We start from the raw sequence: 26,973 nt of genomic DNA, 5'->3' as shown, positions 1-26,973 counted from the left end.
TAAAATATAACACCGTTTTGATTTCTTTTGGATTTTATGGGAACATAATTCCCATTGTTCCATTTATGTTATTCCATAGTTTTGATGACTTGACTATTATTCTAAAATGTGGAGAGAGAAAAAATATATAATATATAATAAAGAATGAGTAAGTGTTATAAACTTTTGACTGGTGTGGCGTGTGTGTGAGTGTGTGTGTGTGTGTGTGTGTGTGTGTGTATGTATAATGTTCTTTAGCAGCAGCAGCAGCATTTGTGACATAATGTAGATTATCACAAAAAAAAATAATTTCATATTGTCCCTTCATTTCTTTAAAAAGAGCAAAAATCTATGTTACAGTGAGGCATTTACAATGGAAGTGAATGGGGACAATATTTTATAGGGTTTAAAAGCAGAAATGTGAAGCTTATTTTTGACAACGAGGAGGGCGTGGCCGTGATGGAGCATGGCCAGCGCTGAATCGGCTGATCAGCGAGAGAGAGAAATGCACGTGGCCGCATTGCATGTTTGTTTAAGTTGGATTTAAGTTTTTAATCATTAAACTTTACATTGACTGTTCTGCTTGTTCCCACCTCCTCCTTGCCCAACCTTTATCTGTCACATTATAATTTTATAAAATCACTTACATTAATTATTCTTTTTTAAACTTGTGTAGTTGGTCGGTTATCCTGAGTTTCCCACTCGTAATTCCAACTATGTGGTGTTAGGTGTGCTCAAATAAATACAATCATTCCGACATGACCTGAATGTGCTATATTAAATTAGTATACAAAATGGAGCCAAACAACATGAAGCAGGCTTCTCTTGCCAATTTTGGTGTTGTGTTGGACTTAAAATCCTAACTTCTTTGACTGTTGAATTTATTCCAATTCAACATCCTGTGGGCATGGACAATTCAATTCAAATTCCAACTAATAAATTAAAAGGGAGAGCATGATGACTAACCCTGACTACATGTTTTATTTTTTTATTGCACTTTTCATGATCTTGCTACTATTATTAGAAAATAATATGTTTTGGATAGAAAGCAGATTTTTTTTTTTTTAATTCAACTAAACATATGATATCCCTATCTTCTGTTCCTGTTGCATAACTCCCGATGCTCTCGTGGAGCATTTTGCACTGCTGGACCTCTCCACTAGATTGCAGTGCTGCTTACCGAATCTCTCATGATGCTGTGAAAGGTTCTCTTGAAGAGAATGCAAAACTGTGTCAGGCAGCTGGCAGAAAAACTATGACAACCCTCAGACGAGGAAGAGTCCTAGAGAGAAGTACTTCTGTTATTACACTGATTATCTGCTAAATGGTATGTTTGATCCAATAATACAAATGCTGCATTTGCTAATGAGCTTAGTGATGCATATTATAATAATCTAATTTTATGCTACATTACTTACTACAGATATTATCTCACACTTAGAATATAATAAAAGTATCTACATCTCTCAAAAGCATTAAACCTACATTTCATTATGTTACACAACAGCTTTATCTATTTCTATGTACATACATCATCAGATGGTCTGTGCCACAGGAAGGGGTTATGAACCCCGTTACCATTCATTTCACTTTTGTAGTCTTTCTCACACTTCTGCTCTTGGACCACCTTCACAAGTCGAGCCGTTTGGTCACCATATTCACCAGAGGCCACTTCCATTACTGGAGATATGAATGAAACAAGTTCTTAGACACTGATTAGCTAAAAAAGGTGGATGCATCATGACTCTGGATATTAAACACCTGCATGTAGATTATGTTTTATTTGTGTATAGACAGGGTCCAAAATTAACTATTGAACACATTTTACAATGGCAGGTGAATTAAGACATGTATTATTTATAAATATATTTCTAAAGGGCTATAAAACTGTATTTGCATTATGTAATTATTATTTATTTATTTATTTTGTCTCTATGTGAAAGGAATCATTTGGCTGATTGGAAAACAGCGCAGGTCATTGCGTCACTCACAATATCTCCAAGAAAAACTGCAAGATTCTTTTTTTTAGGATTTTATTTTGGGTGGCTTACCGGCAGTAATGTGATGCCACATGGAGTTCTAGAGTTGACAACAAAATAATTTAGTTTCCCAAAGCTAACTTTTGACAGTTCATTTTCCAAAGGGTTAAAAGTTGTTAGAAGTTATTAGAATAGCGACAGTCAGATTATATATAATTATTTTTTTGGTAGAACTTTTTTCTCTTATATTGCGATTTAAGCCATGCACATTGATGCAGTTCTTAAGGGTAAAGTGTGTCATTTCTAGCATCACCAAACAAAATTGAAAATTGTTTTCAAACAGATAGTCACAACTCAACTCACTTACAGTTTTCTCTTCAGATTTAACCTGGGAATATGAAAAAGCTTTTTAACAATAATAAATTGGTGCTTATTTTTAGCTCCCTGTTACAGAGATTGATATTTTCTTACTGAAGTCCGCAGGGTTGTGATAGGTAGGGCAGTTGAGTCCCAGTTCTCTCAGATAAGGAATTAGGCTTGGTACTCTTCCCCGGTAGATACATTGGCCTTGACTGAGGACATAGAGCTGAAAAAAAAAACTCAAAATAAGATGTGAGAGTTGAACACTAAAAGGTTCAGTATTGTTTTGCATAAAGAACATTATGAATTTAAAAAAGAAACACAAATTACAGTAGATTAAATCTTAGACAGAGTATAAAATAGTGATCACCTTATCGAAGAGCTCGAACACTTTTGCGCTAGGCTGGTGAATTGTGCATATGACTGTTCGACCCCCTTGAGCAAGAGCTTTCATCAGCGAGACCACCTGAAAACAAGATGAACTGTCCAGTCCACTTTAAAGAAAAAGACACATAAAAAGGAAGATGAAAGCACCGGCATTGATCTTGCTAAAATGACAATTTTAACAATTTGAGTTAAAGCATTATTAACAAAACCAGTTGTCGGAGCTGTAGCACAGCATTTATAGCACACATACAGGTTTGAGCCTGCATTGTCTCTTGATCATTTTTTATTCAATTATTCTTCTTTCTTATTCGAGTTACTCAAAGTAATCCACTACCAATACTTCTACTTTCTAAAAGTATAATCAGATTACACTATTGATTACTTCATCAAAAAAGTAATCAGATTACTAATAACTTTATTTTTAAGTTACTTTCTAAAAACTTCACAGAAAAGTGTTTGTTTTTAAGATCAACAAATTCGAAATAATATCTATAATTCCTCCTTGTTCATTTTCGCATGCAAGTCGTGCACTTACAGTATTTCTCCCTTACATTGACTCAACTTTGGAGGTGTACACTCTTCAATTGCTACAGAAATGAAAACATAATTCATTTTGTAAATTCTACGCAAGTATTACTATAAAAATAAAAATTATCCAGTTTTGTCATCATTACAGCAGAAGTGCCAGAGGAAATATCTTGGTCTACATAATTGGGCCTTTGAATATTGTCTTGGACAATGTGGGGCCTTAAAATTAAAAAGGTTGCCAACCATTGATATATAATGTATTCAAGATAATATTTAATATTTATTATGTATATATATCAAAAATATGAAATACACATAATCTGAACATGAAAAGATTCAGGGAACAACCGTTTAGGGGGTTAGTTTCCCAAAAGCATCGTTAGCCAACTATGGTTGCAAGTTCCATCATTACCAACATAGTTAATAAATTTGGGGCTCTATTATCATGAGCACGACAATACTGTGTGCTATGTCTTATCCAACTTTCTTAAGAGCACTAATACTAAGTGCAATTTCCGTGCCAGCACAAAGTGCAAATGGGCGTGGGTCGCAGTGGGAGTGGGAGTGTTTGCAAGCAAACTGTGGGTGTATTGTATATTAATTAAGTGGCACAAAACGCAATTTGCTATTTTCTTGAGAAATAGGTAATTGCACTAAGACATCTGAGAAGCATGTCTAATCAGCACATAGCAAGTTACGACATTATACGGGAAACTCACCCCGGGTAATTCGCTGCTTATCTACCATAGTATGATGCACTGTTGAAGAAATTAATCAGCTAGTCACGACGATTTCTCAAATCCGTCATTCAAACCATATTGGTTAAACAATATAGAGCTGTCGTTAATGACGTTATGCAGGGGTGGAGTAATAGCTTCAGCAGATATAAAATTATAATAGCTCATTTAGACGTACATCGAAAGCTGCTGAAGACAAGAAAAAAGTGTAATGCGAAAAATGCATTGCACTGCAATAGTGGGTGTTCCCTCTACATCAGACTTTGTGGTTTTCCCTACACATTTGAGCATACACACGATTGAGCACTCTTCAAAAACATAAAAGAATACACTTATGTATTAACATGGACATATAAGCAGAATTTTCCAAAAGAAAATGTGTCTGTTAAAGCGCTTTCTCTTAACAGCGATGCTTTTGGGAAATGCACCCCTGGTCCTTGCTATAACACAATAGGCCAAGACAAGGTTAAAGAGGTGAGATTAGATCGTAAGCTCAGCCACAATCTATCAAAGCCATATTAATCAGACACCGGATATGTTGAAGCAGAGCATTGTAAAGGACTGCATGACAGTCCATGATGTCATTCCACAATCAAGACTTCAATCAAGAAGTCAATGCTGTTGCTTGGATACTGTCCATGCTGAAGTGTGTATTATGTAACCCTGGTTAAATAAAGGAAGTTAAGTTTAATTTATTCGCAATTTATTAACATCTAATTTCCCTAATAAAGGTAAAATAGTGATGTGTAAAAGCGATTTAAGAAAAATAGTGGGCGATTTAAGAAAAGCCGTTATTATTAGTTGAATTTTGATTGACCAATGAGAACGCTTCAACATCATGCGCTGTGCGTGTGTGTGTGTGTGTGTGTGGACGCGCCTGCGTAACGAGGAAAAAAAAAAGAGAGTTGAGCATAGAGGAGAGGAGACGTGAGTCGATCTTCGCTATAAATTTTAGAAGTATATAGTTGAAAGAAAAGTAGAAAAAACTTTAATTTAGTTCATTTCATACCGTGCAGTGTATGGAGAAGCTGAGTGAATGTTGAGTTGCATTTTACTCTGAGATTATAGTGAATCGTGTGGATATTCCTTGTTCACCGACGCCATTGCTGGCCATGCGGGCCTGTGAGACGCGCCTGGGTGAAAGCAAAAGACGATTATTATAGAGGCCAGGTTTTTTGTTTTCTCTTTCTTTTTCTTTTCTTCTTTGTATTTCTATTTTGTCTTTGGTGCTGCGGATTGTGATGATCTGTGATATCCTGTGAGAAATTTCAAGTTTGATGGCGAGCCACCCGAATCTACTACGGTGAAAGAATCTATTACGGTGAAAGGGCAACAACTCATGAGGAAGAGGACAATATCCTTTCCTTCCTTCTCCAGTCTTGCTGTAGCGAGACAATTCACATTTAGAGACTATAGAGTTTTTTTCTTTTCCTCAAGATTGACAGAAGAATACAGATACTGATAAGAAACTGATATGTGCTTTGAAAAGCATTGAACACTCGTGATGGTTTATGGTTATCCATAGCTAAAATTGATTGGTAAATTTGATTACTATTTAGGTTCTTGTTCAATCAAACGATTGACAGTTGTGACATTTTGAGAGAAGAGTGTTTAAGAAAAAAAGTTTAAAAAAAACACCACTCCATTATTCATTATTTTATTTATTTTATTTTATTTTGTCATTACAATTATCTGTGTGTGTTTTGGGTAAAAGAAGAGTGCACTCTAGTGGAAATTTTCATGTTTGAACTGTGTGTATAATTGACTGACATTACCTTTTCTGATTCTGTTTATTTTCATTGGAAACCAAATTACATACCTTTTCATATCTAACTTGTGTTGTCTGTTTCTCACAACAACCCGCTACCTCCTTTACGAACTTAAAAATCTTCTGCTAAATTTATCTGCACCAACAGAAATTACAACAACAATTAATAAATTGTTAAATTCTTAGACACCTGTTACAATTATGTTTGCCAATTGCGTCACCAAATGGAATCGAAACAAAAAAGATTGTTTATAAACAGGTTTCCTGAATGCTCCCCCTGTCTACCACTGGTAAATGTTTTGGGTGTAAAAATATACAGTAGTTGACTCTGCATATTAAGATGGGATGAGAGAAAGTATTTTAACAATGCAAAAATTACACAATTCAGCTTTAAATAGCATGATGGATACCTCACAGAGCCTACTAGGTTAATGTGAAGAGCAATGTTATTCCTTTGAGCCATGAAAGTGTCCCATTTAGCTGAAAAAACTCTTATGACATCATATTAACGATAATGACGCTGTTGTTACGGAACCTATAGAAAACGTCATGGTTACTGTTGTAACCTCTGTTCCCCGATGGATGGAACGAGACTTTGTGTCGATTGTAGTGACACAAGGGGTCTCTTCTGAGAGCCTCGCATACCTCTGGACTTGAGAAAAGGCCAATGTCAAGTTAGCAGACAAAATTAGCATTTTTGCAGGTTTTCACTGAGGAGCCGAGAATACGGTTACGGCACAATTACAGTGGTAGGGATAGTGACGTGGTAAGGGGAACACAATGTCTCGTTCCTTCCATCGGGGAACGGAGGTTACAACAGTAACCATGACATTCCCCTTCTGTCACTCACTCGACGGTGTGTCGATTGTAGTGACACAAGGGGTCCCACTTAAAAAACGGCATGCACTAACCCGTGTTACGTGGCTGCCGAGCCAGGTGCAAGCAGGCTGTTGCGTGCACCTAGCCCTCCCAACGCCCCCAATAAAAGGTGTCATATACTGCTCTTAGGTTCCAGCACCCATACGGGAACAGGCAAAATGTCTTGTATGGGAGCCAGCTGGCCAACCGCAGCCTTTTCTCTCTCTAAGTTTCTCATCATAGAGTTAAAAGTGGCTAGGGATATCTTAATGCTACAGATGCGTCGGGGAAGGTGTCCTTTCCCTTTCCTATTCTTTCAGGGGGAAAAGGCCCTGTGGAGACCACGACCTGATCAGACTGGGGGGAGGTACCTTGTGGCAAATACACACGGGGATTGTTAAGCCACCCATGGACATGGTGCGGTGGTAGATCCTGCCTGATAAGGAAGGAGTTGCTATAGACACGGGGACCGTGGACTGGGGGCAGTCAGGACTGCCCAGGTTCAGCCAGCGGGGGGACTGTACCATGGAAAATACGTCACAGGGAGTTGTGGGAAATATGCCTGTGGAGCTCAAGCCCAGCACAGAGCACTCGACTCGTGGTGGGTCTGGCAGCGAATTCCTCCACTGAATCAGCGGCCAGAGGGCTAGGGAGGAAGAGCATCCAGGGAGCGAGAGCTTGCTGGCTCACTTGGGAAAGAAGGCGCACTTGATCGGCTTGGTGAAGGACGCAAGTTGCAAGCAGAACACCCAGTTGGTTGTTCCATATTACCGAGTTCTACCGGCTCTGACCTGTCAAAACACGGGATGAGACCGACTCAACCCTGAGGTTGTAGAACCTAGCAAAGGTGTTGAATGTTGCCCAGCCCGCTGCTCTGCAGATGTCTGCTAGGGAGGTGCCTTGGGCCAGAGCCCACGAGGATGCCACACTTCTCGTAGAGTGTGCTCAAACCCGCAAGGGGGCACACGGACTGGGTGATGGCATCAACAACCAAATGAGCTAACCTCTGTTTTTCTAGATGGCGCTCCCTTGCCGCCGTCTGCCAAATCAGACAAAGAGCTGCTCAGAGCATCTAAAGCCCTGCGTGCGGTCCATGTAGATACACATAGCAGGTACCGGACACAGCAATGAAGAGGCTGGGTCTGCCTCCTCCCGGGGCAGCGCTTGCTGGTTCACGACCTGGTCCCTGAAGGGGGTCGTAGGAACCTTGGGCACGTAGCCCGGTTGCAGTCTAGTCCTTACCATCTAGATTTAATTTCAATGTGCATGTCACTGAATTTTTCAGGAGTAAATTTCCTTGTCTAATGCTTATTAATTGCAGAACTCTCGTCCCAAACCCTTTGTGTACAGAGTGGAATTAAGCACTCAGAAGAGAAGTGACAACTGCATTTAGCTACAGTGTGGATGTTGCTTTGGAGTAATCGATTTGTCAGTCCCCATATTGATCATTAATTTCATAAAATCTGTGCACACAAGGAGGGCTCACCTTGTGGGCTCATCAAAGAACATGACAGGTGGGTTGTTGACGAGCTCCAGGGCGATGGCCAAGCGTTTCCTCTGGCCCCCTGACAGGTTAGATGTGCGTGTCTTGGTACATTCAAGCAAACCAAGTGCAGTCAGGATTTCCCTTACCTGCAAGAGCAGCAAATTATTTATACATCATTATTAACTGGCTTAAGAACATTCACTTACTGTGATTTTGCCACATAATACATGTTCCTGAATCAACGTCCTTGTTGATCCTGGAACAGTATTGATATTAACCAATCAGATTTTAGGGTTAGGGTTAAGGTAGTCTCAGCCTCAGATGGTATAGCCATGGACAGCCCACAGTCTGTTCACTTATCATCTGAATCACATTTCACAGAAATACTGCAAGCACTGAAATAGTCAATCGGATTGGCTGGCTTTGTGCAACATTTGGGAGCAAGGGGACACAGGTTTTGTTATCAGTGCGCCAGCAAATTAAGGCTTTGTTCAAGCTGAAGGTAAAATCTGATTTTATTTGAGTGACCATTCAAACTGCAAGTTATGTGGCCATTGTTTTCTGCCTTTGTGAACATAGCCAAAGTGTTTACAAGGTACCTGGATGATACAATCAGTGTTGGTTAAGTTACACAAAAAAGTAATCCACTACAAATGACTAATTACCTCTCTAAAATGCAATCAGATTTCTTTAATGATAATTTTATTGGAAAGTAATCACATTATTGATAAACATTAATACACATGATCTTGACCTGACACAGAAATGCAAACAGGTGTACATATGAACATAATACATGTTTTAAATGTTTTCATCATAATATTTCATAAATGTGTGTTACCCAAATAAAGTGCTTAAAAGTAATTCACTTAATCTGAATACAAGAATTGAAAATGTAAGGCATAACATTACTTTGGCTAAAATGTAATTAGATTGTTTACTAACACTGGATACAGTAAATGCTTTTGAGGAAGAACGAACCACTGGAAGTTTGTCAGGTTAGTGGCATCAAGTATTCAAATGAATCTTTCAAAGAAAGTTTTGAAATACTAATTACTTTTGAAAATCAAACTCTGACTACACAAAACTAGGCCTGGAGTTAGGGCTTGAAGAACATCAACCAATCATTTCCCTCTAATTTTAGGGATAGTTAGGGGTAGGGTTGAGGTTAGGGTTGGGACGACATTTGTTTGATAAGTCGCTTTCCCACACACAGTCCTGGTACTTCTCCCTTAGTAACCTTCTAGATGGGAAATCTTAAAGTACATTTTTGTGCGAAAAATATCTATAGTTAAGTGCTTTATAACAATAAATCGTTGCTTCCGGTCAGCAGCGGTATGAGGGTGACATAATCGTGTTGGCACGTTCACACATGGAAGAGCAGTGCTGTTTACAACTAAGTACGAGGAATGCTGTACAGAATCTTTGTTGGTTTGGGTTTAGATATGTATTTATATCTCTTTGTTTACTCACAATTTTGTGTTTGTGTGCTTATCATGGATGTATTAACCCGAGAGAAAAATGTAAGATTACGTCCGTAACATGCCAACGCAAAAGTCAGTTCACCATCTACTTGCATTCTAAGGAACTACTGAGCTAGCTAAGACATTTTTCTTCAAATGTGTTCTGCTAAAGAAAGAAAGTCATACACACCTGGGATGGCATAAGTGAGAGTAAATGATGAGAGAATTTAATTTTTGGGTGAAATATCCCTTTAAGTGGAATGGCAAATCCAAAGAGACTTTTCCTTCTTGCATTTGAATGCACAAGTGTAAACCCCATTGTGACGTCAAAAACAACAACAAAATCAACAACACCAATGGTGGACGCCTGAATCGGAGCTACGATCGGAGCTTTTAAGGCTGTTTTACACAAACTGTGGCTGCATCCATAAACTTAGACAGCTGCCTTGCTGTCTAATCAGTTAATGGCATTTTAGAATGAATGGAACTCTTAAAGGTGCAGTATGTAACAATTTGTAAAAAAATGTATGTGGAGCTTAGGGGGGCGGGGCCGGGCTGGAATGTCGCATGCCCGGTCCCCAATCGGCCTGATGGGGCGCGTGAGGGATAAAGGCATCCGGTGACGATGGTTCGAGAGAGAGAGAGAGAGAGAGAGAGAGAATTACGGGCATGTCCGTCATGTGTGTGTTTATGTTTGTGCTTTTGTTTTGAATTTAATTAAATTTTTATTTATATTGACTAGTCGGTTCTCGCCTCCTCCTTGCCCATCTTAACCCCCCTTACAATGTAATATTCACCTTTTTTTTCCAATGTGTGAACAGCTTGTAAAAAATAAAAAAACATTTGCTCTTCCAGGACTTCCTAGGTTGCCTAATAAAGCCTGTGGACTGATTTTCATGTGAAGGGAGCGGGTCGCATTTGCCAGGAAAATCCAAAGGATGTAACGTTTATGTGTGCTCCCGAGAGCCTTGCCCCAGTGCTTCTCTTCTGCTATTCAACAGCGACTAACCTGCAACACTAGGTAACGTTATCTTAGAGAAGGAATCTAGCAAAAGTCTGGCTCCCAGTACAACACCGACTCCTACACAAACTCAGAGTATGCAAAAAAAAATGTACAAATAAAAAACATTTATCTACTGAATCCCGTCTGGCTAAGCGGGAACATGATCGTGGTCGATCGAAAACTAGAGTGAACCTCGGCAGGGAATTTGATTCCTGGAGGGACCTTTGTGTCACATTCCCTGTTGTCTTTTGTTTTTGTGCTTTTATGTTGAAGTTCTTGTTTAGTTCCTGTTTCCTGTTAGGTTTTTGTAGTTCCTTGTAGTTTCATTTTATGATTGGTTTTCCCCTGATTATTTCTCAATCCCTGATTGTTTCCCCAGGTGTTCCTCCTTCCCTTGTTTGTTCCCTTGTATATTTAAGCCCTTGTTTTCCCCAGATAGTTTGTCAGTTCTTGCATGTTTTTGTTTACTCTGAGTTTTCTTGTTTATTTTAATAAAGCTGCACTTAGATCCTCATTCTTTGCCTGCCTCATCACACTTTGTTCGGTTTTGGGGATCAAAACTGACCATGAAATAGTGTTCTTCTTATTGGACAGGTAAGCTTACATAAATGCAAAGCATGTGAAATATAGTGTCATAAGGATTGATCTGTGTCATTTTAGCTAACTTGATCTTGTCTGCTAACGCTGACGAATTGCAAGCTACCTTGCTTTGTAACTTTCAAATAATTTCAAAGATCTTCTCTTATACTAAAAGTCAGCTATACAGGATAAATTTAAGCAAATATGCTGGTTTCTTGATCGTAGTACAACATATGACAAACAAAACATACAATAATGCAACATAACTGTAAACTGTCTCTTTAGTTCGGAAGTATTTAGCTGTATGTGTGTATCAGTATGCTATGTTAGCTGATAACATAGTCTCAAAGTTTGTAGTAAAACAATCATAACTGTTTCATTTAAATTATGCTACCTCATCTGTCAGCATGATGCTGGTGAATCACGTTCAGTCTCTTTGTATGTTACGTCATTGTTTTGGCTGATATTCTCACTCGCGCCCCTATGGAGTGTGTGCGCAAGCACGAGTACGAGCAACAGGTAGCTGGCTGCAGTTCATTTAATGGCCACAGGTGTCATTAATAACAAGTGTTTTTGAATCTTACATAATGCACCTTTAAAGAAACTGGTCTCAGAACAGTTTGAAATTCAGCTAATTTTCATCCTACCTCATACAGCCTCCATAAGCAGCATTTTCCAGTTTTCGGATAAGGCTTGTGTTTTCATTACAATGGGCGCAGGAGCTAACCACCAGTAACAGGCATGCAACACTTTCCTCATGTAAATTAGACTTAATGATGGTTAAGTATATAACCGATTTCATTTACCCACTCTCATTCACCAATTCCTTTTTGTAGCTTAACTAGTAGAGTATGGTGTTAGCAATGCCATGATCATGGGTTTGATTCCCAGGTCTCATATTGTTAAAATGTATACCTTAAATGTACTCTAAGTCTCTATAGATAAAAGCCAAATGCATATAAATAAATCCAAAAGTTGCTCATGCCAGATCACCAGTAGTTGCACCACAAACAGGGTAAATAATGGATGAGGCACCCATTATAGCTGAAAGTGTTAAAGATTAGGCTGCACATACATTATGAAGTGGGAAACTTCACACGGATCTCACTTACCATTTCTCTTCTGCCTTCATCCTTTTCCTGGAGTTTGAGATTAGCAGATACCTACGTTGGGAGAGTGAGAGATTTAGAGCATGCTGAGCATTAGCAATAGAACTAAAGGTAACAGAGGTATTTACATCAACTAAACAACACAACACAACTACTATTACATGAGAGGCATTCCAGTGAAACTAGGCTTTGAAAGTTGATTGCATCATATGTCAGAGTCTGGGTAAGCCACAATTGACATGACAAGTAATGTGCGTCCCATTAGTATTTTTTATATAATTCAGTTTTTTTGGATATCAGCTTTCCAACAACACCTAGATTAGCTTCTTGTCCACCACTCAAAGGCTGAAACATATGACGAAACAATGGGGAAGGTGCGTGGGATCACATAAAAGACTGAATGTCTATGGACAGTACCATGTTGAGTGCTCATCTGCATTAGAGCAACAATTCCATATTAGATCTGTATTTTGCAATGGAAGTTTTTTTTTCCTAGTACTTGCTGCCATCTCATTGAATGAACTAACATTTTTTGCAGGGCCGTAGAACAAACAGAGACTGAACTACAGGCTTTTAAAGTAAAAATATATTTAATACATTTCTGTATTGTATAAACATACTCCATATTGTATAAACATATACAATATTATTTATGAATTATTGGAATATCTTGGGTTCTGTATAATGAGACCAATATTTAGCAATTTGTCCACTCAGGGCCACTAAAAGGTGCTCACTGTTTCGCTGGGCCCTTGACAGTCGTCAGAGCGAGGGGGGGATATGGATGTTATCACTCGATGACCATGCACTACACGGCTTGCGCACCCTCTTTGTTTACATCAGCCTCACCCACAGAACGTTTACATGCGCACCCTGCCGAGACTGTCGACGGGCGAATATAACCTGACTGCCCCCCCCGGGAGTTTTACACTGTATGTATGGAAGGTAGGCTTTTAAATTTAGGTGTGAAAACTGCAGGACTTTTACTGAGCTAACAATTCTCTTACTTTTTGTTTCTTTGTTTTTGCTAGATATGTTTGACTTTTAATTGGCATTAAATTTGTACACAAAACCTCAAAGCCACCAATCATAATTCAGTAAAATAATGAGGATTGTAACGTGCCCTATGCAAGCTCAATGACATAATATCAGCAGACACATACCATCATGGCTTCCTGTACGGTGAGGTGAGGCAATAACATGTCATCCTGCATGATGTAGCAGGACACTTTCCTGAATGATCGCAGATCTCTGGGCCGTCCATTAATCAGGATCTCTCCCTTCATGCCTGTTTCCCTGTGTGAGAAAGCACATATATTATGGTAAATGCTAAATATCTTGGTTAAATCTGTTATTGACTCCTTATAATAAAAATGAAAAAAAAGCTTTCAGCATATTTAACAATAAAGTTCCAATAAGCAGAGGTGGGACCAAGTCATTGTTTTGCAAGTCACAAGTAAGTTTCAAGTCTTTGCATATAAGTGTCAAGTCCTAAGTCCTCAACTTTAAGCATCAAGTCTTAAACAAGTCATTAGTGCTCTTTGCCCAAATTAGTGTCTGGGTATTATTTACTATAGTAAATAAGTTTTAGCAAAATGTGTGGACTTTTCAAACGGTCCCTTACCACACCCTCTACAGCATCAGCAAACTTTTTAGACAACTCATTGCCTGCCGTAGGCAAAATTTCCTACTTAATGTTAAATTAACAATCTGGAACTGTTTTGCCATGACAACATCTGACCAGATTCGTGTCCCATATTGATTTGATATGGGATGCATCAATTCTTCTTTAAATACATTATAATCCTGAGTTTTACAGGACAGGTGGAACTGTTGGTACACCGTGCATCTTTTAGCTGGTTTTAGTAATAAGGCATGCAAAATAATTCACGCCAAAACTGTAGTTGCAGTGCACTGATCTTTATGGAACTAAGTAGCTAGCTAGCTAACCCAGCTAACATGACAAATTAAATGCTACTGAACCATTGCTGACATGTAACAGTTTACAATCTCAACTTATCTCTGTCTGTGGGTTTTCAGATGCCTCTCAAAATTGGATGTTGTTTATAAAGGTCTGTAATTTATGAACCACAGGTTTTAGATTTTACAATCCTTTTGTTGCCCTTGATATTGTATTCTTTATATTCATATGAAATTACCTTTGGTATTAGTTTGACTGTGTCATCTCTGAATGTGCAATCTTCAAACTTGATTCTACTCTCATGAAAATGGATTGGTTGGTTATCTGACTGGTTGAATATGGAGTGTGGAAATGCAGATTTGAAAATCAAATTAATTGTGTATTGGGGAAATTAATTGATAATTTGCTGCACATTTTTAAATGTACAAGTCTGATCTTTGAATGTATAAAGTCTTTCCAAGTCAGCGGTTTCGAGTCCAAGTCAAGTCGCAAATCACTGTTGTTTAAGTCTAAGTCGAGTTGCAAGTCATCAAATTTGTGACTTGAGTCCACAACGCTGCCAATAAGTATGATTGAAGTACCATAGATTTGTCCACAGATACTACCAGGATACTACCGTGTTTTTTTTAAATGTACCATTGTAATACCATGGAATTCTTGTAAACAACTTGCAGTTGATGCAGTGTTACATGGTCATACTAACCTGTAACCTGCCAGAATGTTCATTAATGTAGACTTCCCCGCCCCCGAAGGTCCCATGATGGCTACCAAAGCTCCGCTAGTGAAGTTCCCAGAGATTCCTTTCAGAAGGGTCTTGTAACCTGAAACAGGTTTAAACAGAGAAAGAGCTGCACATGTAAGAAACCTCCCACAGTCCTGACAATGAGCACAAAGAACAACCTGAACTATTCCTCCAGATCATATAATGTTCCTGCCAAAATCCTTTTCAAATTCTCCTTCCCACATAATGGGCTCTTTTTGCAGGTGAAAAAGGATATTTGTTTCTGGGTATTTGGGTTTCTGAAATTTTCCAGGTGAATTGAGCTCTTTGCAGGTGTGCATACTCTCCTATAAAGCTTGTTTTTACCTCATTCCTTCTTGTGACTGACGCTTGAACAAAAAGTGCACATGCTATAGTCCTGGCTCTGGAATCTGCTGCTAGACCATTTTTCAAAGCTAGCTTCACTGTGATGAGCAATTTTACAATTATTTGAACAAAGTGGTCTCAAGGTGATTTTAGTGGATGTTGGAAGTCAGACTCAGTTCCCCTCAAATTCTCATTAGGTGTGGACAACCACAGGTGTGGTTCATCACATTAAATATGAACTTGTTCCACTAAGTTTGAAACCAGAAAGTGTCCAAATAATTTGCCATACTTTTGAATAATATATCTGTTGTTTATCACTTAAAAACATATGTATGCAGGATATTTAGCTTGAAAAGTATGCTTGTGTTTTGTTATAGGCTGGTTGTGAAATAATGTGCAATAATTAAGACTGCTGTTTACTGAAAAGAGAAGAGGAGAGCTTGAGGATGCCCGATTGTAACCTGTTATTTATCCAGTGGCTGAAGCTGAGATGTTAATCCAGTTGATTGCAGTGGCTGACAACTTAATTGGATTTGCAATACACAAATACCTCTGACCTTCCCTGTCGTCTTTCAGTGCAGGACCTCAAGGCTTCTCCTTCACTATGTGTGCACCACAGTAACCCCACCACCAAAGACAGGTGCACCACACTGTTTCTAATGTGGAAAGGTCTCTAGGTGAAGCTAAATTGGTTAGTAAATAAGGCAGTCTGGCTTATTGCATCTGACTGTCTGTGTGTCAACAAAGGATTCATCGATGCAATTTAACTGAAGCTATATTAGAATCTGATGTTGATCTTACACTACTTTTGACCCTTCAGTAAATGTTGAAACATAAAAATTTCACCAAAAATGTATGTTAATGTGTTTGAATCAAGGATACAATCTGATGTTTATTCTGCATCACTTTTGTTAAATCAACATGGGGGGGGATCTAAATTAACATCACTAAGTACCATGGTATACTGAGGGATCAAAAGTCTGAAACCACATTAAAAATCTGGGATTCAAATTCTATCAACTCTAAATTGATTCAACTTTTCACTCAAGTTGTTCTTGTAATGAAAAAAATGATTTATTTAATATCATAATAAATTATAAATATACAGTATATACAGTACTGTGCAAAAGTCTAAGTCTAAGATGTTTCACAAAAGCATTTGTCTGAAGATGGTTATTTATATCTTCAGCTTTAATGTGTCAATAGTTAGATTCCCAAACTTTACTTTTGTAAATAGAAAAGATTAGAATAGAAGAACAGGGAGCCCTGCAACAGATGTCATGGCCCCCATAAAGTCTGAGATTACATAAACAGACACAAGCAATTGAGACATCCTAAACAGATAGAAGAACTGTGGCGAATTCTCTGAGAAGTTTGGAACATCCTATCTGCCAACAACCAAGAAAAACTGTATCCAGGTGTACCTAGAGAATTGGTGCTGTTTTATAGGTGAAGGTGGTCACACCAAATAATGATTTTGCTTTTTTATGTTTACTGAACTTTGTATGATATTAATTGATAAATGAAAATATTTATGTAATTATTTTTGAAGACATCCTCACTATGCAACATTTTTCACAAGTGCCTAAAACTTTTGCACAGCACTCAGTCAGCTCAGGTCACTCTGTGGTCATATTCGTAATACCTCTTGGCAGCTATTTTCAGCTATGCAACAGCTCCTATCTACTAAAATGGGAAAAGACCTAAATCTGTTGGTCAAGATCAAGATTATGTCAAAATAACATGCTTCAAATCAGCATTTGTTGTTAATCAAAATTTAACTAGGGTATCATAAATTGGCTGATCGAACCAATACAAATGCATATGAAAACTGACAATGGGCTCTTTTAACTGTGAGGCAGGACTACAGATGTCATATTACAATTTGCTTGCTCGTGCAGGTTAATTCTGAGTGCTAGATGGTGGAGGATGCAGCAGACTATTGCAATCTGGCATACTTGGGACTGTACAGCATCACTGCAATGCAACCTGAAGCTGCTCTTTAAAATGCAAAATCTTGATATAAGCTATGGCCGTTATTTTGTGATGCTACATCATCTCCATCACATAAATAACAACACAAAATCAGATGCCATAAAGATGCCCCTCCCCAACTCACACACACACACTTTTTTTTACTGAATGAACAGTGTGTGTTTGTTCTGAAATAAAAATAATAATAACAAATACTAAATGTACAGCACTTTTTCAGCACATTAAGTACCTGGTTAAAATGCATTGCCGGTGCTTACTGAAAAAGTTGCAGGTTTTTCAAGTGGTACAACTTTTTAGTGAATTAACCTAATGTGGGTTGTATGAATAAAAAAAAGAGCATTTTTTAATAATTGATAAATTATGCATTATTTTTGTTAATCTAATTTTTATCTATGTCAAATCTGATGACAAACATAATCATCCCTTAAGATATATTCTGTTAAATTACTTAGAGACAGAACAATACATCCCTCATTACCAGCCTTTTCTTCACAAGTGCTCAGCTGATGGTTTCCTCCTGTTCAAGAACAGCCCAGCCCCAGCTCTGAGCAGAGAGATTACTGCATGTTATTGACCGATAGTAACCAGCTGAGCTGTGAGAGCGGAGCTGTGCTGCTGCAGTTTCGCTCTCTCTTTCCTCCAAGTATGGATTACAAGTATTTGTTGGAAAGAAACTAGACAAAGGCCTGGGTTGGACTGCAGTAAATTGATGATACACAAGCTGAGGGTGCCATTCTCATTATCTGAGTCATTCTCTACTACTTTTCAGTAAAACAATGCAAGACGTCATACTGATATCAATGTCACATAAAGTTGCTTAAAGTTAACATGATAAAAATTGACCCTACTTATAAAAGAGAGAAAAAAATTGGTTTCAAAATGCAAAATAACAGTTGTGTACACCACTCACATAATAAGGTCACGTGACAATGTAACTGTTTAAAATGTTTATCAATGTAAAGTTTGTAACCTGTAATGTTTTACATTTTATTTATTTATTTTTTATAGAACACTGCAAACTATACTACAAACTGTGTGTATGTACTAGGGCTGTTGATTTAACACATTAATTCAGTGCGATTCATTTTACAAAAAATAATGTGTTAACAAAATTAACGCAATTAATCACAATGCCCCGGACCACAATAAGGAAGATTCCTGAGAAATGCAAGCTTGTAGTACCACCTGTTTACTGCAGAAGGCAGTAAGTGAAACTTCAGCTGTATGGGCAACACACAGTTTATACAGTGAACAAAACAACCCTTCAGCAGGCAGCACAACACAAACATGCATTACGTTCTTGCGTTCAAAACACTTGAAGGAGCGCAAATGCGATCTAAGGGATCTCAAGGTGTGTTTAAAGATTGAGTATTTAACTTGACACAGTGACCTAAACATTTTATGGTTATGACGCAATGCACTCGAGACGCTACACAAGCATGTCTGACGCAGGTGTACATTGACAGGGCCTTAAACAAGCCCTCATAGTAAATCTCAAACTGATTGACAAATTCACTTGTGAAATGGATTGCTGTGAACTGTATGCCAACTGTATGATCAATAATATGGAAGTAAACAATACATTGTATTCTAAAACCGCTTTTTGTATTGTCTTATCAATGATTAACTTTTCTGCCACAACAATGTAATGCATTTTAATGATCTGAATATTTTTATTACATATATATATATATATATATATATATATATATATATATATATATATATATATATATATATATCATTATATATCATTATATATTGAATTATTGTTATATGAGGGGCTTTCTCAGCAAATATTTGTATATGTGATTAATCACGATTAATTAATCGTGATACCATGTAATTAATTCGATATATATATATTTAATCGATATGATAGCCTAGTATATATATATATATATATATATAATTTTATTATTTATTTTTTATTATCTATGTCTTCATGCTGTTTTTGTATGTTTTTGTATTGTTGTGCACTGGAAGCTCCTGTCACCAAGCCAAATTCCTTGTATGTGTAAGCATACTTGGAAATAAAGCTGATTCTGATTTTAACGAAGTCTTTCTAGCAAGTCAGTTCACATTTGAATAGAAGTGGCCCGTCTCTACTAAATAATCTCAAGCAGTACTGTAGTATATTCAGTTCCGAATATAGCCTTTGTCTTATATTTTCATCAAAATATAATAACTTGCTCTTCTTTGGAAATGACTTTGCGTTAAGTTTGACATCACTAAGCCCTCTTATTTCCAACCCCCTCCAGTATATGGAAACAACTAATTACAGTCCAATCAATGACTGACGGATAATATTATGTCTCACCCTAGATTTTTTTTTTAAGTAAAATATCCTGTTTCACTCGGAAACATGACACATTGTGTAAAGTTTTGTTGATTTTAAAAAATGCAATTGCTTTCCATGGAGATTTTTACTTTTAATTTGAAGTAATGCTGTTATAGCTCATTTCTACATCATTTGAAAGAGCCTACATGTTAAATTCATAATCATATTTATGTATTTCATGTACAAATTGGTAGCTGATGCATAACATGTCCATGGATCTACATTTTAGGTTAAAATGAATACATATGCAGAATATTTAAAAGGCAAATTCTATACCCTGTAACCAGGGGCGTAGCACCACATTTTGGGCCCTGGGTACAAACCATCTTGCTGGGCCCCCGTACCAAATATGTATGTATAGAAAACTGACTTCTAAGGGGCCCCCCTGCCTCGGGCCCTGGGTACTCGGTACCCTTTACCCCCCCAGTCCGACGCCCCTGCCTGTAACTGATCAACATTGTTTTCCCCAACCATGTTTAAAGACATTTTTTCTTCACAAGTTCTTTTAAATGAGCCTGTGGACTGACAAATTATTTTTTCAAAGTACAAATATTCCATGTAGTTTCTCAATGAATATGAGGACATATAAGCTGCATGCATAAAAGCATAATTAAAATAATTAGCAAAATGTTGTGTAAAATAATTTTACATGGCGTATAGCAAGTCATAGCACAGGACCTGAGGTCAGCTTCCAAAGTATTTCATGTCAACTACCCATATGCAGAATTCAGGTAAGCTATTTCAAATAAAAAATTATCTCCAATTGACAATAAAATATCAGCTGTAGAGGCCCGAAAGGTGCTGTTTTTAGCCTATATCTTTAGCACTAAAAGCTTTGATCCCTTGTTACATAGACTGCAACTGCATAATACATCAGGATCAAACCAGCCCTCTTCCCATCTGTTCCATACTTTTACTCTGTGGTACTATCCCTGATCATTTTCTGACAAGATATTTGTATCCAAGGCCAGCTTTTTGGCCAGTCCAACGCATTGGCTTTCTCTGATGTTGAATATGAAGGCAGGGCTGTGTGATGAGTAATGCTGTTGCCCGGTCTGGAGAAGGTCCATGAAAGCTGATGGCCATCTAAAAAGTCACCTGTACAATGAGACAGTTGGCTATGGGACCAGCACTTATGTATATATTATGGGAAAAGTGTTGGAAGAAATGACAGTGGAGTGTGGCTTTCAAGTTTCACTGAGAGAACAAGTTTGCTTCTGTACTTCAGGCAAATGTTTCTATATTCCTAACAAATTTCTCAAAATGAAGAAAATTGCCTTAATTAAGAGTTCAAAATTACTAAATGTGAAATATGTAATTGGAATGTTAAAATACTTCCTCCTATACCAGATTAATAAGCAGAGACAACTATAGATTAGTCTAATCAGTTCATACACTGACCGTCTGATGAAAGCACATTCTCGATCTAGTAAACTGTAATCTGAATAGCAGGCTTTAAGCAATTTCCGAGAGTTTTTAGCACAAAGTTTGTATGTGTGTGTGTGTGTGTTTGCATGGTACTGAGTTGATGCCATAAGTGCTTTTGAGGAAGAAATAACCACCAGATTTGCCAAAGGTTCGTGGGATCAATTCTTTGAAAAATGTTTTGTTTGAGGCACTCAGAAAAATAGATTTTTTTTTTTAAATAAGATCCTAAAAATATTTTGCTTAGCGGGATTTTGATAGTTAAACATACAATCTCGTACATTTTCATAGTAGACTTGTAGTTTGTCACTCTTCCACTTTCTTTCAGCTTTCCTCCATTTTTGTCTAATAACACGCGTTTCATTATTAAACCAGGGTTGTACTCTAATTTTTATTCTATTCAATGTGAAAGGGGCCACAGCATCCAGAATATTAGAACAAACCATATTGAAGTGCTCACTAACTTATCAGACTTTACACTAAGATGAGGTGTTTCTATAGCACAAGTGAAGGGGGAAGTAATATAGGCTTCTGAGAATTTCCCAGCTGTAAGTGAATTAAAAGAGTGAACATACTGACCTACAGGCACACGGTCTAATAAAGGACTAGAAAAAACTATATTAAAAATAATAGGCTTATGATCAGACAAAACATTTTCTTCAATATCTACATTGAAGACCAGAAAGCCAGATTATAGGATCAAATCAAGCATGTCCTTGTTTATGTGTAGATCCTAAAACAGACCGAGTAAGATTAAAAGTATCAATGATTTGTAAAAACACCTTGACCATGGGCTTAGAAAGGCAACAAACATATATATTAATGTCACCCAAAAACCAAAGCCTATCAGCATTTGGCACAATAGTAGATACAAAATCTGAAAATGAACCTATAAAATCCTTTATTGTACTAGGGGGTATGTAAATGAGTACAAAAATAACTTGATTACAAACATCCACCTTAAATAACTGTAGGTACTTGTGGTACTAAAAAAGTTACAATCATTAGTAGAAGCTTCAAAATGCGGACCCAGTTTACCAGTATTCAACCATATCTCCAACCCATGAGATAAAAATAGTTCATTAATTATAAAAGTCTTATTCGAAATTGATCTTATATTTATTACTGCCATCTTCGCTTCAGTACAATCCATTGCCAAGGTGGTAGATTGATGGTGGAATGATGCGTGATTATGTTGAGACTCCAACAGCGGAGCGTAATCCAATGAACGGAGGTTGCAGAGGTTTGCTCCTCTTTTACAAACGCGCAGTCTAGCTGATGCACACCTACACATACATGCTGATCTTGGTTGTTCTGGAATAATGGGGACAAGACTAGGATAGCATGCTAAATCTGCCAAAATATGCACATAAAAAATGGTCTCTTCCTGTCTAAGCATGCACTTCTTGGCCAGAATAAGCTACAATGTGGACCAGACTTTATGCTGTTTAGTCAAAGGTCCTGGTGTGAGACTTTGCAACATACAGGTAGAGCACAATTTTAAGATTTTCAGTGGGCATGGCCAAGGAGGTTTGTTATTTTTGTGCAAGCATGCGCTGTCTAGGTGCAAGAGGTTGTCGAAATTCCATGTGCAAAGACGAATTAATGAAGACAGCCTATTCAAAAGACGTTGGTAGAGAGTGTTCTTACAACAGGGTGTATTAAACAATCAAGAGGAGCCAGGATGCAATACCTATTGACTAGTGAAGGATAATACTTAATCTGGCAAAATATTAAGTTCCCCTTCTGTCATACATGCAACATTTTGTCGATGTAGTGACACTAGGGGTCTCTCTTGAGCGCACATTGATGTGAGCATCCTTTTAAAGATGCCCTTCTGTTTCTGTGCAGTTCCTGGGTATGGTCGTTACCTCTCCACCTCTGACGGCCACTATCGCTGCCTCACGTGTCTGGGTCAGAATCACGTTGAAGTGGTTCATGTTCGAGAACATGTGCGAGAACATAACCATGGCAACGTTGCGGTCACGGCTTTCGTTCTTCCAGGGGAAAGCCACTTCAGGTGGATAAGGCAATCGCGGCACACCTGTGCCTGCTGAGCACCGCTGCCTGGCAGAGTCGCCTGGCACTCCCTTACCGAGCCTGTAGGACTATGTCGTCTCTGGAGACAAAAGCCTGCAGCGCTGCCGGTCAGGCCGCCTCCGCCCTGCATGCCATGACCCTCGTACAGGTCCATCAGGCCAAGGCACTAAAAGAGTAGGGTAGTTCTGATCCTGATGTGCTACAAGAACTGTGCTCAGCAACCAACCTCACCCCCCGTGCAAACAAGGTCACGTTGCACGCACTCGGCCAGATGATGTCCACCCTTGTGGTCCAGGGGCGCCACCTGTGGCTGAAGCTGGTTGAGATGAGGGACGCGAACAATGCACGTTTCCTAAAGTTAGCATACTCAATTATCTCGACGACTGGCTAATATAGCGTACTCTTGAGAGTTACTGTGTCCACACAGGAACCTGGTGCTCACTCACCTCAGCAGTTTAGGGCTTCGGGTCATCTTGAAAAAGAACAAGCACTGCCTGGTTCAGAGCATCTTTTTTCTCGGCATGGAGTTAGACTCAGTCTCAATGTTACCTCACAAACGAGCGTGCACAGTTAGTGCTGAACTGCCTGAACTTATCCAGGTGGAGAACAGCAGTCCCACTGAAATATTATCAGAGGCTCCTGGGGTATATGGCATCCTCAGCTGCGGTCATGCTGCTTGGGTTGATTCATATGAGACCGCTACAGCACTGTCTTCAGACTCGAGTCCCGAGATATGCATGGTGCCATGGGACACATTGCGTGGCTATCATGCCGTCCTACCGCCACCTCTTCAGCCCTTGGACAGACCTTGCATTTCTGCGGGCTGGAGTCCCACTAAAGCAAGTGTCCAGGCATGTCGTGATTATGACAGACGCCTCCAAGTCAGGCAGGGTCGGGGACCTGCAAGCGTTCTCTTTCAGCAAACTGTGCCTGAAGTTCGGTCCGGGATACTCTAACGTGTTCCTGAGACCCCGACCGGGCATTGTGCCCACGGTTCCCATGACCCCTTTTAGGGATCAGGTAGTTAGCATGCAAGTGCTGCCCCCAGAGGAGGCAAACCCATCCTTTTCGTTGCTGTGTCTGGTGCATGCTTTATGTATCTACTTGGATTGCACATAGAGCTTTAGACGCTCTGAGCAGCTCTTTGTCTGCTTTGGTGGACAGTGGAAAGGGAATGCTGTCTCCAAACAGAGGCTTGCCCACTGGATCGTGGATGCCATTGCATTGGCCTACCAGACCCAGGCCGTGCCTACCCCTTGCAGGTTTCGAGCTAACTCTACAAGGAGTGTGGCATCCTCGTGGACACTGGCCAATGGCACCTCTCTAGCAGAGCAGCGGGCTGGGCAACACCCAATACCTTTTACAATCGCCGGGTTGAGCCGGTTTCATACTGTGTTCTTTCAGGTACGAACAGGTACGTTTTGTAATGCGGGGCAGCTTACCTTTTCCCCTTGAAAGAATAGGAAAGGACACAAAAGGCAGTTCTCATAACTCAGTTCAGCCACTGTGGTGTTTGAAATAGGGACCCCTAACGTCAAGTGAGTGACCAAATGGGAAAGTCTCGGTTACTGTCGTAAGCTCCGTTCCCTGATGGAGGGAACAAGATGTTGTGTCCCTCTTGCCACAGGCTGTACTATCCACTGAATTGTCCGGGACCCTGTCTCGGCTCCTCCGCACAAAACCCGAATGAACTCTGCATTCCAGCTCATACCCGTATGTCCAGGGGAGTGGCATGCAAATTCAATCTGCAATTCTCATTGGCCTTTTCTCAAAGATATTAGGTGATTTGGGACTCTCAAGAGCGACCCCTAGTGTCCCTACATCAACACAACGTCTAGTTCCCTCCATCAGGGAACGAAGTTTAAGACAGTCACCGTTTTTATAACTGGTAAAAGGTATATTAAGACTGAAATAAAAAAAATCACTTATATTAGAATAGTCACTGCAACTGCAGTTGACACTAAATCTGAAGAAAAAAAAGTAAATCTTTAAAAGCAAGGAAAACGTGGTGTTCACACTAAGAATACTCTTAAATTATAGAGAATGTAAGGATATTCATCATATTGCTCTATTATCACACACTAGGTTTTAAAGGAATGGTTCAGCCAATAAAGGAAAATATGCAGATTATTTACCCTCAGACCATTCATTCTGAGTTTATGTCTCCATCAAATCAGAATTTAAGATTTTTAGGACTTCATTTCAGGCCTCCTGAAACACTTTCACATTGCCCTGGCACAAAAATTGTGCTCAGAATAAGTGTTCTCATGAAAATTGGATATGACGCAGATTGTGATTGTTGTGTGTAGCATTGCACCTAGCGGAATCACGAAAATACAGTCTCCTAATAACTCATAATAATATGTACAAGATGGCGAAATCTCATATTATATCAGTAAGGGGGCATTTACATTTGGTCACTTCATATGTTTTTACTGATCAGATTGCTATCCGATTGAATAAGCACATTACATTTACACTTCAATGTGTCTCCACCAAACAGACATAAATCCAATCTTTATGCGCTATATGCAATTAAAACGGAGATTACTTCCATGATTATGCTAACGCTGGTCAGCGAATTCAAAAGAGTGATTATTTGATTCCAAGTTACTTTGCCCTGTGTGCGTGTGTGTGTGTGCGTGCGCTGTGTATTTCCCCCCTGGACCTCGAGGGCTAAAATCCTGACCCCGCCCTCCGCCCTGCCAATTTCCTCCCTTGTTCTCTCAGGCTGGAGAGCATACCCCCCTCACTTTCCGTGGGGAGGGGCCCCGTCTGCCGGCAGGTCATCCCGATCTTCCTGAATCTGGGAGGGGACATCCATAAATATCCTGTCGCACTGCCTTCTTCGGTCAGCCTTTATCCCTCTCAAGGGCTAATTAGCCTGATTAGGGGCCGGATGTGCGGAATCACGACCCGGCCCCGCCCTCCATCCTGCCACAGTTGCCCTTGGTCCATATTTTAAATTCAAGTGTTGAACTCATTTCAGTGGATTTCAATACTTTGCCCAAGGCTACATTTTACTGTACAATGAAATTTATATAAAATTCTGTATTCCATTTACCCATTGCTTTATCATTTAATTTAAATTTTGTTTGCTGTGGAACACAAAGGGAGTTGTCCGAATGTCCAAGCTGTGGCTCAAATAACAAGAAAAGTACCATAAAAAGTAATCCTCTATTTGTGCGCTGTATTCCAGGTCTACCGATACTGTGTGATGACTTTGTGCGAGAAACAGCTCTAAGTTATGTGTTTATTTAATGATCAGCAATAGAGTTCCCATTCTCATAACAGTCCGATCTCAACCTGCTCTTATTTAAACAATCAAAAACTCTTGCCTAAAGAAGCATTACGAGCAGCTTTGACGTCAGGTATATCAAATGTCATTGGCTCTTGCTTGTCTTGTGACCGATTGTGACATTCTACTGTTTGTATGTACAGTATACTGTATTTTTAAATGAGATGTGAGTGCCTTCATTGAGGTGGTACATTTACAGCGATTAAAACCTTCAGTTTTACTCTGTTCCTCACATGGAGCTATCACATGGCTCCAGAAGACTACAAATGCAGCATGAGTCATTTGGAATAGTTTTATTGTGCTTTTTTGTCTTTTTTTTTGCTCTCTCTGATTTTACCCTCTTTTATATTTGAGGGCGTTTTGTGGTCTGTTCTGCATTGCGTGGCGGCTCATTTTAGCTTATCGCAGCCCATTCGGCCTGTTTCTGCATCCTGGCAGACGAAGTGGGCTTCAATGAGATCTTCCTCAAACACTTTTTTCATGCAGGCTTGAATGAGCCGGTGCACACCTGGATGTCTGGCAGTGGGAGTACCTTCAATTTGGCTCAATATATCGACTTTGCTCTGCAGATAAGTGGTTCAACTTTCACAGTGGGGGAAGCGGATAACGAACCAGGGTCCCCCGTCAGGG

The 26,973-nt window shown here is 39.1% G+C and overlaps 1 protein-coding gene across 1 annotated transcript in view; it reads right to left on the bottom strand.

Annotated features, from left to right (window-relative positions):
* abcg1 (ATP-binding cassette, sub-family G (WHITE), member 1) overlaps positions 1–26,973 on the bottom strand; it is a 44,731-nt gene that overhangs the window by 11,587 nt on the left and 6,171 nt on the right. The window contains exons 3-10 of the mRNA XM_052110074.1: positions 14,861–14,978; positions 13,400–13,532; positions 12,240–12,290; positions 8,083–8,228; positions 2,689–2,812; positions 2,430–2,544; positions 1,511–1,659; positions 1,160–1,261 (exon numbers count right to left, since the gene is read on the bottom strand). Coding sequence (XP_051966034.1) covers positions 1,160–1,261; positions 1,511–1,659; positions 2,430–2,544; positions 2,689–2,812; positions 8,083–8,228; positions 12,240–12,290; positions 13,400–13,532; positions 14,861–14,978 — 938 coding nt within the window. The remainder of the gene's footprint in view (positions 1–1,159; positions 1,262–1,510; positions 1,660–2,429; positions 2,545–2,688; positions 2,813–8,082; positions 8,229–12,239; positions 12,291–13,399; positions 13,533–14,860; positions 14,979–26,973) is intronic.

Source organism: Xyrauchen texanus, chromosome 38 (genome assembly GCF_025860055.1).
Source record: "Xyrauchen texanus isolate HMW12.3.18 chromosome 38, RBS_HiC_50CHRs, whole genome shotgun sequence".
NCBI lineage: Eukaryota > Metazoa > Chordata > Actinopteri > Cypriniformes > Catostomidae > Xyrauchen > Xyrauchen texanus.
The sequence above is the reverse complement of the archived record's forward strand: the minus strand, read 5'-3'. Positions and strand labels throughout refer to the sequence as shown.